General features: G+C 35.0%; 1 protein-coding gene across 1 annotated transcript; it reads left to right on the plus strand.

Annotated features, from left to right (window-relative positions):
• The first annotated feature begins 340 nt into the window (after positions 1 to 340).
• Positions 341 to 13,319, plus strand: LOC129255048 (ubiquitin-conjugating enzyme E2 L3-like). The gene is made up of 4 exons (XM_054893600.2): positions 341 to 495; positions 4,709 to 4,804; positions 6,349 to 6,535; positions 7,274 to 13,319. Exons 1-4 carry the CDS (start codon positions 469 to 471, stop codon positions 7,417 to 7,419), a joined length of 456 nt encoding a protein of 151 aa, XP_054749575.1. The 5' UTR covers positions 341 to 468; the 3' UTR covers positions 7,420 to 13,319.
• Positions 13,320 to 16,172: the final 2,853 nt, after the last annotated feature.

Genomic DNA, 16,172 nt, shown 5'->3' on the forward strand with positions numbered 1-16,172 from the left:
CAATTTACTATGCCTCCCACTACTGGCGGATCCAGGGGGGGGGGGGGCGGCCCGTGCCCCCCTTTTGAGAGGCACAATTAAAATTTGTAATGTAAAAATGCCGTTAAAACAAAAGTGTGTCCCCCCTTTGAAAATGAAGACCCCCTTTTTTTTTGCTTGTCAATCAAAATTTTCCCTCTGCAAAATGTGCCCCCTCCCTTTGGAAAATCCGCCCCTGCCTCCCACCCCCTCCAAACAATTAAATTACCCTGTTCCTATCTTGCTCCCCCCCAAAAAAAAACTTGCAAGAGAGATACCGGTACTGTTATGTGTTGCTGCTGACTGGCTGGCTGGCAACCACCGGTCACCTCGACCACCGAATTTGCCGCTGAACTGTCGTCGCGTAGCGCTCGTGCTATCATCGCAGCTAGCTCTAGTATAGTACGTCGACGTCGAGGGCGCGCATTGATTTCTCAACATACAGCAATCATGGCGGCCACAAAGAGATTAGGGAAGGTAAGAGGTCAAGTTTTTCCTACCGCTTTTCATCTCAATAAGAATTGAGTGCATGAATTTTTATTTCTAATTTGCTCAGTAATTTTAAGAGCTACTTATGTGTCTGTGATTTCGTTGAGACCCATTGCAAATGTTTTGACGACCACTTCCACTTGGCTCGGTCTTCACGTCACACGGGCATGTCGGGAGCTACATAGACTCAGTACATGAAACATTAAACAAAACTCATTCACGTACGGTACCGGGTGAGTGTTTCATAAAGCTGTTCGTAAGTTAAGAGCGACAGTTCAAGAACGACTGGCGGTCCTTTCTTGTGGTTTATGTGATATTGGCGACGGTTTAGCACGTAAGAAAGGATCACCAGTCGTTTTTAAAGTCGCTCTTAGTCTTACTCTTAGTCTTAGTTGGACTTTTTCGAGTATTGGTACTCTGGCATTATCGTGGTTTATGTCACCAGTCCATTCACTGCCGTTTATTTAGTCGGCGGTGGTGACATCTTTCCACTCCCATTGACTTTGTACACAACGAGCGTGCACACACCGACACACACGAGAAGAGAGGTGACAAATTTTACGATAAGGCCGGTACTCTTAACTTATGAACGGCTTTATTAAAGCCTTTATGAAACGGCGGTACCGATGTTATGTGCCCAGATATATGGTAGTGTGAGTGTGACCTTAATTCGCGCGTTAGCCGTTACCTAATTTTGCACATGGTCGAATACTTCAATATTTAATTAATATTTTGAAAAACTGATATCACCAACAGAAAGAGCGACTTAATATTTAATTTTCTTAAAGGTAAGGTCTCAATTTGTTATTGGCAAAACATCGGCAAATTTTGTTAACTTTTGCATCCGCTCCGAGAAAATCCGACCCTCTCGACAAGCATCAAGAAATCGCCAGTTTGCAAGCCGAGGTCTCCAAATAAGTAAGTAAAATGTGATACCAACCGAATTTATGGCATTTTAACCTCCATCTGATATAATTATCTTACCTTTGCTTGATTTCTTTTCGAAAGCCTTGCAAAACGATCGTGCGCAAATTAAGGTCACACTTTTTTATGACACTTTTTCAGCCGAGCGTGCGCTAGTCGATCATCATGGAAATTTGAGATCGCGATGCCAACGAAACCCGTGACCTACTTTACAATTCCGTCAAGCAGCGAATTTGACTACGGGATCTTGCTTTCCGTTTGGTATTTATGATTTTTGATTAATTTTGTGTGAGCTGTGAGAAATTTTTTATTGAAAATCAACTTCATGACGATTTTTAAAATGCGCGCAAATTATGGTCACCCCATCATACAGTTGTGCTCAGAAGTATTCATACCCCTTGGAAAACCACATTTTTTTGCATTTTTGATAGAATTGGATTCGGTTACAAATCAGTCAAATACATTTAGGTTAGACAGCTGGCAGCCGTCTGTTTCGAGGAGTTTTTAAAACATTTTTAATTTTTTTTATTTCTCCTCGTACACAGACGGCTCGCTATCATACAGCCACCATTAGGGGGTTAACAATTCAAAAATTGACCAAAATAGAGATTGTTATTCCTTTTTGGCCTGAAACGCACCAAAACGGGAAAAAATAAACTTAAAAGGTGGAAAAAACAGTGATTTACTTCGGCTGTCGTGCAACTCCCACTTCCTGGTTGATCCAAACTTAATACATAAACATATGGCCATTGAGTCCCTGAATAGATCGAGTTAGAACTTGGGTCTCTGTAATTGGTGAGTGGAGCCAACGGAGTTCAGCGGAACAACCAACATAACAGAGTTATGTACAAAAGCATGCCATTTTTATTTTCACCTCATTTGCATATCAAAAGAATAGAACGTTCCTGGATTTTCTGATGTCCAAAAGTATTCATACCCCTGCCCTGAACCACAAGTTAATAAATTAAATAGCCTTTATCATCAATGACTGCCTCCAGACATCTCCTATAGTTTGTTACTAAGTTCTTGCATGTCTCTACAGGGATTTTGGTCCATTCCTCATTTGCAATCCTCTCCAAGTCCTTCAGTTTGCTATGCTTCCTTGCGTTGACCTTCACCTTGAGCTCTTTCCAAAGGTTTTCGATTTGGTGTAAATCAGGACTTTGGCTCGGCTACTCCAGTACGTTGACTGCATGCTCTTGAAACCATGTTTTGACCTTCTCCTTTGGATTGTTGTCCTGTTTGAAGATCCAATCAGGTCCAAGTTGAAGTGTTTCAGCAGACTGCCTGAAAAACAGCCCCAAAGCATTATGCTCCCTCCACCATGTTTTACTGTGGGCACTGTGTTCTTTGGGCTAAAGGCTTCCCCTTTCATCCTCCAGATGTAGGCGACATCTCTGTGTCCAAACAGCTGCATCTTCATTTCATCAGTCCAAAGAATAGACCTCCAAAAAGTTTTATCTTTTCCCAGATGTCTTCTGGCAAAGTCCAAACGTGATCTTGTGTGAATTGGTTTTAGGAGTGGAGTCTTCCATGGTCGTCATCCATTCAATCCTGCCTTATTCAAGGTCCTCTGGATGGTTTGCATGGAGATCTTGGTCCCTTGGCCATTGAGATCTTTTAGCATCTCCTTTTTGGTGATTCTGGGGTTGACAGCAGCAGCTCAAACTAAACATCTTGCTTGCCTTGCCAAGACTTTGCGCTTCCCTCCAGGTCTTTTAAGAATCTCCACTTTGTTGATAGTCTTGAACTCTCTGATGATGCTCTGGACAGTAGCCACATGAACCTTAAAACGCTTGGACATTGCCTTGTAGCCAAACCATCTTTGTGAGCATTCACTATTCGCAATCTCAGGTCGTCACTAAGTTCCTTTCGCTTGACCATGATGAAGTTTAAGCTTATTCTGATGAATTGACAAAGATCTTGCCACTGATTCTCAATTAATAGAACCAATGATATTTCTGGAATTAAAATACTGAGCTAAGAAGCTTTAACTAATTCAAGAATTCAAAAGAGTAAACATTATTGTTCATCAAAATACATAAAGCTCAAATTATTAGTAGAGTCTACTCATCTTAACTGTAAAAGCTAATTTTATGAGGCTGTTTCATCGTGTTCGCGAGCTTGAGATTGCCAACACCAACATCGAACTTGAAATCACAATTTTCCTAATTCCTGGGGGTTGTTGATGGTAAATGGGGAAATTGCACATAGATCGTCAACACCAGCCGCAGTGCTGGATTCAGCAAACGACATTCAACACCAGCCTTCAACACGAATTGCTGGAAATATGTCATTTTTCTGAGGTCATTTCCAACACAAGCATCACTTCAAGTACGGTGTTGTAACTGATGTTGGTGTTGTCTCAGCACCAGATGTCAAAATCGTACTTGAAATCACCGTATGATTGTGACAATCACACTGATAGACAATTGAAACAATGTATGGTTTAAATTCTCTGGTTCTGGTTGTTGGATCTGCCCATATACAAATTTTCTTGACCCTGAACTGTATTTGGAAAAAGATGAACATGATATTACAATATTGAAAAGACAATGAATTTTAAAGATTGCATGTATCTGTTCTGAAGCACATCCACAATCAATTGCTAATCAACAGTTCACAATGAATTTTGGGCCTACATTTAACTTACAAAGCCTTTTTTAGATATAGTGAGACAAAGTTCAGCAGCATGGACAGACAAATCACCCCACTTAGGCTACCTATTTCACATTCACAATGGGCGCGTCGTGGTCTAGTGGTTCTGACTCTTGTCTTTTAAACAAGAGGGGTGTAGATTCGAATCCTAGCCATGGTGAATTTTCCTTCAGCAAGAAATTTATCCACACTGTGCTGTACTGGACCCAGGTGAGGTGAATGGGAACCCGGCAGCATTAATTCTTTGAATGCACGAGCGCTGAAAGGCAGCTCGAGCTGAAGCCGGGGTAATAATAACAATGTGACTCACTCTGAATAGATTGTTTCTTGATAGATGGCGTTATACATGTACAAATGCCTCTTATTATTATTACATGCTTCAAGACAAGTCTCAAAGTTGTGCGGAAAGACTCATGACATGATTTCATTATAGTGTGTTTACAATTTCATGATATCGGCATTGCGACAAAGAGAGGCATACATTGCAGAGACGTATGTGTATCCCATTGATTTTGTGAACAAAATGTTGCTGAGCTTTCTCTCATTGTGTCCTGATGTGATTTAACTCTGTATATTTCTAATGATCTTTATTTGTTTTCATTCTCTTTGCTATTTATAGGAGCTGGAGGAGATCAAAAAAAGTAATGTAGCATGTCTTAAAGAAGTAATAGTAAATGACACAAACATTCTAAAATGGGAACTTACTATAGCACCGGTAAGTAGACAGTTTGGGGAAAATTCCGTGCATTTATTTACATTTCAGACTTGTAATAATTTCACCTTGTATTTTTATGTTTTTTTTTTTTTTTTGGGGGGGGGGGGGGAGTTGAAGCTTGGATACCCTTCATTGTCACTGTTTTCTTAGTTAAAAATTGACCTGCTATTTTTGAAGTGCTTTGTGTGAACCGGAAGAAAAAGGATCCTTCCTACCCAAAAATCACATCTTCACATCTATGAAATTGCCATCTATTTCATTGAGGGTATTTTGATTTAGTTGGGAATGAATGAGAAAATTAGGAATATTCCCATATTTTTTGACCCATCAATATAAGGGGCCCAAAAGCATATACCGGTAAACGGTAAGTTCAAAATCAGTGCCTTGCATTCTTATCACTGTCTTAAAATGTTTTTTTTTATGCCCATATGAATGTTAGAATAACAAACTTTTGTTGCTTTGCTTGCTTGTGACCCTTTCCCATGTGCATATTGATGTTAGTAATTTAACTACAACTGATATTTCCACATGTTGATCATTCAGAGTAGGGCCAAGTCAAAAAGTTTAACCACCATTTAAATGAGTGGCTTAAAGTATAATCTTAAAGTATAATCACATAAAAGTGGAAAATCAATCTTAGCCAACTTGTCGAAGTAGATGACAAATGCTGCCTGACTACTATAGAATTTCAGTTGAAGTACAGCCTGTGATTGGACTGAAGGCATGTCAAAGACTCAGCTTGATCAAGAGAAAGAATGTGTAGGTGTGAGGATCAGCATGGAAGAGAAATAAGGAGATGTATTTTAAGGCTTGGGGTGCTTCAGCTTGCCAGAAAAGGATAGTATCAGAGTTTATACCAAAACAGACCCTGTCATACATGCAATTTGACGAGTTCCCATGGCCTTAAGAAACAAAATGTATGAGGAAATTCAAACGATAAAAACCTTAATAAAGTGATAGAAGCTGACTATTAAAGCCAAGCAAAGAAGAATCGTTAAAATCGGCATCGTCCCAAGTCACCTGAATAAAGCCATCCAGAGAGAGTAAATTCCCGATAATGACAGTACTAAAGCCGGTGTAATAACATTATCATGTTAAGCAGGGCCTGCTGGGAAAACAGTTTTTGGAACTGAAGTGGATACCCTGGGTAAAATATGACATTATTATTATTATTATAATTATCATCATGATCATGATCATCATCATCATTATCATCATTATTAAAGGCCAAGGTGTTCTCGATTAATACAAACATACATGCACATCCATGCCAGGGAAGTGTTTTATGAAAGGACTTAGACGTTTTATCTGACAAAGTCTGTTTTGTCTGACTGTGTAACAGAGCTGCTTAGCCAATCAAAATTGAGGAAAGTTGTCAGATCTGACAACTTGTTGGATAAAAATGTTCAGGAAATGTCCCCCTGGTCGAAATTTTCTCTGCATGCATGATATGATTATTAGTCTTTTTAATTTGAATTGGATTTGTTTAACTGAATTTGAATTATCTTTTGTTTTTCTCCTCTCCTCTTCTCCTCGTTCAATAGAAGGATCCTCCATTTTCCAAAGCCATGTTCAAGATCGATATGAATTACCCTGCAGAGTACCCCTTCAAGCCTCCTAAGATAACATTTGTCACAAAGATTTATCATCCAAACATTGATGAGAAGGGTCAAGTATGTCTGCCTATTATCTCCCCTGAGAACTGGAAACCAGCCACCAAAACAATCCAAGGTAAAAACAAGATATAACATACCTGCCAGCCAGTAAGATTTTATGAGATATAGTAAGGTGTTTTTTTTTTCTTCACATTTGGAGACAAAATTCTGAAGCATAAATTGATTTTTTTAGTATGTGCAGTTTACGTTTAGCGTGTGTTCTCCTAAAATAAGATTTCATTCAGTAAGAATTGTCACTTTAAAAAATTGACAGTTATGAGTCCAAACGCATTGATCAGGCAGATTTTTGTGTCCAGAATCCAAATAGTTTCCATTTAAGTATCTTCTGAATTACATCAATGGAGATATTGTGATAGGCATTCCTTTAGAGTGTTTCATGAAACAAATAGTCCCTGCTAAATTTTCTCTGGTCCAATCAGATGCAATGATTTCAGAATAAATATAATTTATAACAAATAGTCAGTGAATGCCATTGACTTTCTGACTCGTGAAATGCTCCCCCAATGGAAATCAAATGAATGCAGTTGGATATGATGATCATAATGAAAATAGATATCCATGTTTTTTCTTCTCCATGCAATGATCCAAACTTCAGGATATGATGATCATAATGAAAATAATTATCCTTGTTTTTTATCATCTCCTCTGAAGTGATCCAAACAATATGATGATCATAATGACAATGAATATTCTTGTTATTTATCTTCTTCACTGCAATGATCCAGACAATATGATACGATGACCATAATGAAAATAATTATCCTTGTTTTTTTTTTTATCTTCTCCACTGCAGTGATCCAAGCCCTTCTGGCTTTGGTGCATGATCCAGAACCTGAACATCCGTTAAGAGGAGACCTAGCTGAGGAATATACTAAGGACAAGAAGAAATTTTTCAAAAATGCAGAAGAATTCAGTAGAAAACATGGCATACCACACTAATGTCAGTCAATCCTCAATCCCTTTCTCCTGCCTCTGAATCCCCTCCATCACTGTCCCTCAAACCCATAATGAACATATGTTCCAAATATTTGGTTTCAGAGAATAGATAGTTGCCCCTTTTATTTCATGCAAATTATTTGTCATGTGGAAAATGAAGTGTTATGATTATCACTGTACATGGTATCCTTTTTTTTTTTAGATCATGTAACAGGGCTGTATTATATGATTTATGCCCAGTGGTGTGGCCTAATGTTTTAAGAAAAAAAAGAATACTAATTTTGTTTTAATACTAAGGAGGAGGCCTGATCTATTTCTGGTTGAGATTTATTTAGTTAGAAACGATTCATTCCTAAAATTGTCCATACATTACATAATATTTCACATTTGACCCATATTGATTGAAAATTATTCTTCCTTTGAAATACCAAGTTGTCAGTCTAAGAATGATTTGTTTTCAGTACACCTATAACATCAACTACACATCAAGGACAGTATTGTTAATAAATAAATCTTGTGCTGATTAGGTATACTAGAATCTCATTTTTAAGCAAGACATACTGTACATGTAGGCAGCCTTTTTTCTGATGGCGATGTCATCAACATTGAAATCTTATCATGGTTAAGCTTTTGAAATGTCATAACTTTAAAAGTATATGGATCTATTTCATAAAGACATAGGGTAATCAAGTATCACTGATCAGCTTGTATTAGTTCCGGTCACATGATCAAGGTCAAAAGGTCATTTAGGGTCAATAAACTTTGACCATGTTGTGGTATCAACAATGAAATCTTAACCAAGGTTAAGATTTTGAAATGTGATAAACTTTGAAAGTATGATGAACTATTTCATTAAGTTTGCATATAAGGGTTATCATTTTAGGAAAAAGGTGAATGAAATTTTGGGTCACTAGGTAAAGGTCAAAGGTCATTTGGGAGTAAAGCTGATATCTATCAAAGTTAGGGGTTTGAATTTTCAGGATAATATTGAAATCATAAGTCTATTATGTTCAACTTGGATGTAATGAATAGATATCCGAAATCAGATTAGTATAATATCGGGTTACATGGTCAAGGTCGAATGTCATTTCAGATCATTGTAGTATGCTGTTCTCAGTTGACTCTTTTCCTGTGAATCAAATATTAAACCTGAGAGAAGTTATATTCACAAAGGGAGAAAGTGACTTGTCATCTCACATACAGTTGCACCTGACAGAAGATCGGAGGGGCGTGCAATTGTGTGTAAATAATTACTTGTCTGTCCCTCCGATCTTTTGTTACAAGCTTTCCTGTACCGCTGATCATGTTTGCATACCTATATTTTAAATTTAATTTTGCTGATTCATATTTGGCATTTTGAAATATTTTGGTATTTTCGAAAAAGAACCTTTTTCTCTTTGTATTTCTATTTTACAGCCAAATTAAACAACTTTAGACATTGGGAGAACATGTCATTGAATGTGATTATTTTGTTGGCAATATTTTTTAGGATTCCATAAAGTTAGACAAGCTCTCAGCCCTTTGTCAGTACAAGATTTTATATGAAAGGGGAATTGTATTGCCATTTATTTACCTTTGGAGACTGAATGATTTCATCGACTTCAGCCCACATGTATGCGGCCTAAATCCCTGAACAGGGTAAATGACTTTTCCTTAATTTAATCAGATTATATATGTATATATATATATATATATATATATATATATTTCACAATTCATTAAAAGATTTGTTTTATAATGTTCCTCTCAAGTAAAAGTGGTGTATCTGATTTGGTTAAGGTGTTGGTCATTTCTTTGGATGAAATGAATTACCAGTCAGTCTAGTTTTATCTTATTCTTTGCTTAGATCAAATTGAATTTACATAACTGGGTTTAAACCTAAGAGCATTGAATTTAGCTTTGTCAACAATGAAAAGAAATATAGTTATGCTTAAGAGAAAGCTATTTGATTCTATGAACCTGACATTTAGTAAAAGTTTACACCTAATGTGAAGGAATAAAATACAAGACTCTTTTACAGTTCTTGTTTTTTATTAATGGCACGTAGAGTCATATAATGTGATCTTCTGTTATCATCCAGTGTGTAGAATCTGAAACTGTTCTCTCTTTAGTAGTCCAACTCCAAGTAAAAAAAATGAAGCGTTAAAAGTATTGATATCTTTATGAATGTCTGCAAGTGATATTGATTGTAATATAATTGTAATTGATTTTACCTAGAGTCTTTTGAATTGGAATTCAAATTACTCAACCCTTTTTAAATTCTAGAAATGCATCGTCTAATTCTTACAGTGTCCTTTTCCCCCAACAAACACTCTCATGTAAGCAAAGCTTGTTTGGTTTTATCAAGTTTTTTTTCTTCTCATTGTTACATGTAATTATGGAAAGGAAAATTATTGAACAACTGGAAGTCTCAACTTATTACAACCATTTCCAGTGATTCCAACTGGTTGTTTAAGGTGACTGTCCCCTTTGTATTGGTTGATCAAGAGTAAGACTATCAACTGATAGAGTACTGGTATGTCCATATTCAAGTAAAATCCACAGATTTGTTTTCTGAAAATAAAATTATGTGGTCTATAAGAAAACAATTGTAAATAGAGAAGATCCTAGCAAAACCTAAGTTTCCTGTATACACATGCTGTAGTATGCAGATAAAGTTTGTTGGACACATGATAAACACTGTGAAAGGTTTAATAGATCAAGAGATTTTCTGTTGATGCACAGTTTTACTATGTTGGATTAGCTTTGATTTTCATGATTTTTACTTTGACTTTATTCAAATCTTTCGGCCTAAAAATTGTGTTTCTATGAATTCTACGTTATTGAATTCTGCATAATTCTTTGTTTTTTATATCACAGAAAACTGTGGATCATTATATTGAAAATAAGTAAATTTTGATGATGCAGATGATGATTACTTTGCAGCTGTAATCTAAAAGGATTGATGGAATGAGACAGATCTGGGAATGTATTATCGATAAAGACCATTGCCATATTCTACCAAGTTAAAACTTAATACTGTGTAAAAGCTCTTGCTCTGTATTATGAAGAAGGGAGTTCAATTTAGTGCAGTCAGCAATTATTAATAAATTATGTAAAACACTGCTATAGATGAGGGGGAATCATCTTGAAAGTACATGAAGTTGCTTTTTAAGTAGAATTTCCAGCATTCTTTACCCTATATGATACTCTCACTACTAGCATATAGGGATCATACAGCTCACATTTTGCAAATTATCTAATCCCTCAAGTGGATTCAGTATATAAACCGTTTGACCACTGAATTCTGTAATTCCCATAGGCTTTGTACCACCTGGATCCAGTAGGCAATGGCTTAACCTGTTAGAGACTGATTGATTTCGCTATGACATTTGTTTGTCATAAATTCCAGCCCCCATATATGCGAGTTCAGTATCCAACGGGTTAAACGTAACCATATCCCCACAATTCATGTAGTTTTCTCTTTTTTAGTTTTATAATTGTTGATTCATATCAGCATTTGCCATTATTTGTGTACATGTATTATAGTTTCAAAACATTGGATTTCTTATAATTTGTAATAAGGAGAGCAAGAAAGCTAGTAATAATTATCATGTATTATTATGTATAAAAGAGTTTGCAATACTGTTTATTGTAGTGATTTGTAGATGTAACAAAGTGAGATTTTGATAGTGTATTGCAACAAAATGTTCATAACATTGCATTTTTATGTTAGCATTTGATCTCTCAGCCATTCTTTTTTTTCATCAATTGACCCTGATTGGTCATTTATACCTCTATATTTCCTTTATCACATTTAGCTAACTTTTTTTCATGATTTTAGTATTATATTAAAGCTTAAGAAATGTTGCATTCATTTGAAACATTCGATGAAGCTACTACATGGTCCACGTAAAATAATACCTAGAATATACTATATACCAATACAAATAATTTTTTCAGATAAAAAAACACCTTTCCTGATCATTTAAAACAAATGATAAGTTACTTGTCTGTTATGCATTTTTTTTCTATGTATTTTCAATTATCGTCTACGTTTGTTCATCTTAAGAGACATGGTGTTGCGCTACTAGTTGTTACATTCTTTAGAGTAACGGTCTCTAGAGCACTTCATTCAGATGAAGGAAGTTACCACTGTTTAATGGTTTCAGGGAAATGACATTGTTGATTTTTTTTCCTCAAATAATATTGATACCTGATAATACACATGTCTACAGTAGGGAAATACCCTGTACAAGATATTTTCCAACCAAGAATTTTCTTTTCCATTACTCTACACATGTATGTTCTAATGTTTACAAAATTGTTCTCATATTTTGTTGCCTTCATCAATTTCAAACTAGTTTCATTGGCCCGTATTCTGAAGTCAGGTTTAACTTAGACCATGGTCTAACTCTGCTAAAATTATGGGAAGCCAAAAGTTTCAAATTTTTTATTAAGTTGTATGTTTTTATGTTTACTGTGGTCTTTCCTGATTCATCGATGATGAAGACAGTCAACTTTTTTATACTTCCTAGACAATTATGAATGATTTGAGAGCCAAATGAGCTGAAATATATCTCTACTGTTAGTGATTTATTTAACAATTGGCTTACCATACTTAAACCACTACTTTAAACCTGAGTTTAAAGTTAAACCCGACTTCAGAATACGGGCCATTGAGTATTGGACACTATTTTGTATGATGCCTAATTTTGTAGTTGATTCTAGAAATCCTTGCAGGTCTGACTTCTTTGAAATCCCATTGAAATGTGTGTTGTGGAATGAAGAATTGGAAGCTTTCCATGCGACTTAACTCTTGTGATGGTCTTGTGAAAATCCTGTCTGTCTGTCTGACTCTTCTAGACGGAATATATCTGTCATGTTTTTTTTTAAATATCTTTTCAATATAAAAGAGATTTTGGTTTGTGAAACAAGAAAATCATGCATGTAGCGATACTAGCAAAGTAGGACATCATGACATACATTTAAGCAGTCAGAATGGTCTTTAAAAAATATATGTATTTTTTCTACAAATATGTTTCAATTTAAAAGACATTACTGGCCCTGGCTGTTTACCAATGGCCATTTAAATAGTGTCCTCTCTCTTTCTCCCTTTCCAGTTGTAAAACACCAAGTCAAGTAAGGTAAAACTTTTGTAGTCTTATGTTGAGGAAGAATCATGCATAAAGAATAAATGATCATCTTTCTAGTACATGTTTTAATACAGTTACTAGTTATGTCATTATGTAATACCATTTATATTCTGTTAACAGTCCAAAATATCTGGGTAACTTAAACCTCAAATCATCTAGCTCTATGCTTAAACACTCTCTTTTAATTGTAGTGAAGCTTATCTTTCGCCTAATTATTCTTTTTACTAATATACCCAGAGTTTATCACTGTAGTGAATCTTTAATGTGTACTAACATTTAGAAAAAATGGCTTTTCTACATGTGATGTTTGTAGTTAGGTTGTGTTCTATAGGTTTGTCTGTCTACTTTATACCTTACAAATCTGTTGTTAAAACTTTGCTCAGAAGAAGTGAGAAATGCATGATTTGCATAATCTGGGGCCCGTAACACTAAGCTTAGCAATCACAGTAGAAGAATATTTTTATGATTGATTGCATTGACTACAATGTACAATCAATCATGAAAATGAAGCGTACGATTAATTGCTAACCTTTGTGTTACAGAACCCAGATCTGAAAATTGCTTTGACTTAAGCGATTATTTGACTTGTATGAATGGTTGACTTAGGCAGACTTAACTGTAGCAAGAACCTGGGTTTTTATTTCAAATTTATATGTCAGATGGGGGTCAGTGTTATATATGTCATTTCATATAAGATAATGGGTAATATTTCATTGTATGTAAATCTGATATGTAATGATTTGAGTAAAGGTTGTGTGATAAAACAAATATATGTGTTAAGGTAAATTTATTTCTCATCCCTTTGTGTCATTTTTGTCCCAAGTATTACCTTCAAGACAGGCTCACATTGCCCAAAGAATTTAGTCCAGGATAGGCCCCATAGAAAATTGACCAAACCTTGTTTTTTCATATATACAATATTTTTTGATGGTTTCTTGTCAATTCAAAGGTGCTGATTTCAAATCTGAATGATGCCACTTGTGTAACCTTGAGCATTTTCTGCAAATTGGCAAAATCCAATATGGCCGCCAAAATATGCAAATTACCCATAAAATCATAAAATTGCCCACACATTGGTTATAAAATGTACCGTATATATTCGTGTTGCAGGAGTGAAATACTCTCTGAAAAAATGTTTTTTGACAAAAAATATTTTCTAGATATTCAAAATGGCTGCCATAGACCTCTGTATTCTATATTATGTACAATATGAATGGGGAAAACTAAATTTCATAAAAGTGAGCACTAAATGCAAGTAATTGTGAATTTTAGTGAAATAATGGATGAAAACATGATTGCTAACGAAATGTATCATTTGTTATGTCATGTATGTAATAAATGATGCATTTTAATATTCAAAAAGCCACCAAATGCCCCGACAGTATTATGTACAATGTTAATGGGGACAAAAGAAAATCACAGGAGTGAGTACAAAAATGCATATTACTAGTATTAAGATAAGCGCGTGGAATACTGGCTAAAAACATAATTTACAAAGAAATAAAAATGCAATTTATGTGATAAATGCTGTATTTTGACATTCAAAATGGCCACCATAGGCCCATTATACTTTATGTACAATGCGATTGGAGAAATTAATTTTCACAAGAGTAAGAACTATAAAATGCATGTAATTGTGATCACCGAGTAAAATAATGTCTGAAAACATGTATTCTAGCGAAACATATTTCTTTTGTCATGCATGAGATAAATGCTGTATTGTGAAATTCAAAATGGCCCCTATAGGCCCAATAACAGTATTATCTACAATGTAAATGGGGATATGTAATTTTGTAAGAATTTGGATTTACTTGACTATGAAATCCATAAAATCCTGTTGTATGATAAAACATTATTTGAAAACATGATTTTTATGAAATACAGCATTTCTTCTGCCATGTGATAAATACTGTATTTTGACATTCAAAATTGCTGATACAAGCCCTAACTAAATTATGTTACATGCGTATAGGGAATCTACTTTTTACAAGAGTGAGATTCATTAAAAATGCATGTAACTGTGATGTATGAGTAAAAATATTGTCTTAAACATGATTTCTAAATGTATCACATATTGGTCATGGAGGTAACAAATGCTGTACTTTAAAATTCAAAATGGCTGCCATTGGTCATAAAAGTAGACAGAATTTGGCTTTGCTTGGCTATAAGCAGATAAGTATTGCATATAATTGTGATGTAAGAGAAATATTGTCTAAAACCATGGTTCCTAATGAGGTATATCATATTTGGTGCATTTAAGGTGATAAATGCTGCATTCTGAAATGGAAAATGGCCATCTTGGGCCCTTATTGTATTACGTACAATTTGAATGAGGACAGATAATTTTACAAAAGGGCATATGGCGGCCATTTTGAATTTTGAAATATAACATTTATCACCTAAATTTTAGATGATATGATACATTTCGTTAGTACCCGGTAATCATGTTTTCAGACAATATTTCACTCATACAACACCATTTAGTCGAGCAAAGCCAAAATCTGTTAAAATCATTTGTCCCCATTCACAATGTACATAATACTGTTGGGGCATGTAGCGGCCATGTTGACTTTCAAAATACAGTATTTATCACCTACCTGGCAGAAGAACTGATATATCTTGTTAGAAATTATGCTTTCAGACAATATTTTACTCATAGATCACAATTACGTGCATTTATGGTGCTCACTCGTGTGAAAATTTATTTCCTAGTTTGCATTGTACATAATACAATCAATGTCTATGGCGGCCATTTGAAAGTCAAAATACATCATTAAACACAAACTTTAAACCTGAATAATATATTTCGTTAAAAATAATGTTTTTTAGACAGTTTCCCATTTATTCATCACAAATAAATGCATTTCAGTGCTCACTCTTGTGATTTTTTGGTCCTCTTTCTCATACATAATACTGTTAGGGCCTTTGGCGGCCATTTTGAATATCAAAATACAGCATTTATCATATACATGGCATATTAAATAATATATTTCGTTAGCAATTGTGATTTAGTCAGTATTCCACTCGTTTCTCTTAATAATATGCATTTTAGTGCTCTTGCGATTTTTGTTGGCCCCTTTGCCATAGAAAATTATACTATTTGGGCCAGTGGCAGCTATTTTGAATATTAAATAACAATTTTCCCATACATGACATAATAAATGATGTATCATGTTAGCAGTGATGATTTTCATATATTACTTCGTCCATAGATCACAATTACTTGCAGTTTAGGGATCATTTTCGTGAAAAATTAATTTTCCCTATTCATATTGTACATAATAGGGTATACAGAGGCCTGTGGTGGCCATTTTGAATATCAAGAAATAAATATTTTGTCAAAAAACTGTTTTTTCAGAGAGTATTTCACTCCTGCAACACAAATACATACATTTTATACATACAATTTGCTGGCAATTTTATAATTTTCATGGGTAATATGCATATTTTGGCGGCCATATTGGATTTTGCCAATTTGCAGAAAAATGCTCAAGGTTAGACGAGTGGCATCATTCAGATTCGTAATCAGCACCCTCGAATTGACAAGAAACCATCAACAAATATTGTATATATGAAAAAAAAAGGTTATGCCTCTTCTATCCTGGACTAATTAGCACTAAT

The sequence above is a fragment of the Lytechinus pictus genome, chromosome 2, assembly GCF_037042905.1.
Source record: "Lytechinus pictus isolate F3 Inbred chromosome 2, Lp3.0, whole genome shotgun sequence".
Taxonomy (NCBI): Eukaryota; Metazoa; Echinodermata; class Echinoidea; order Temnopleuroida; family Toxopneustidae; genus Lytechinus; species Lytechinus pictus.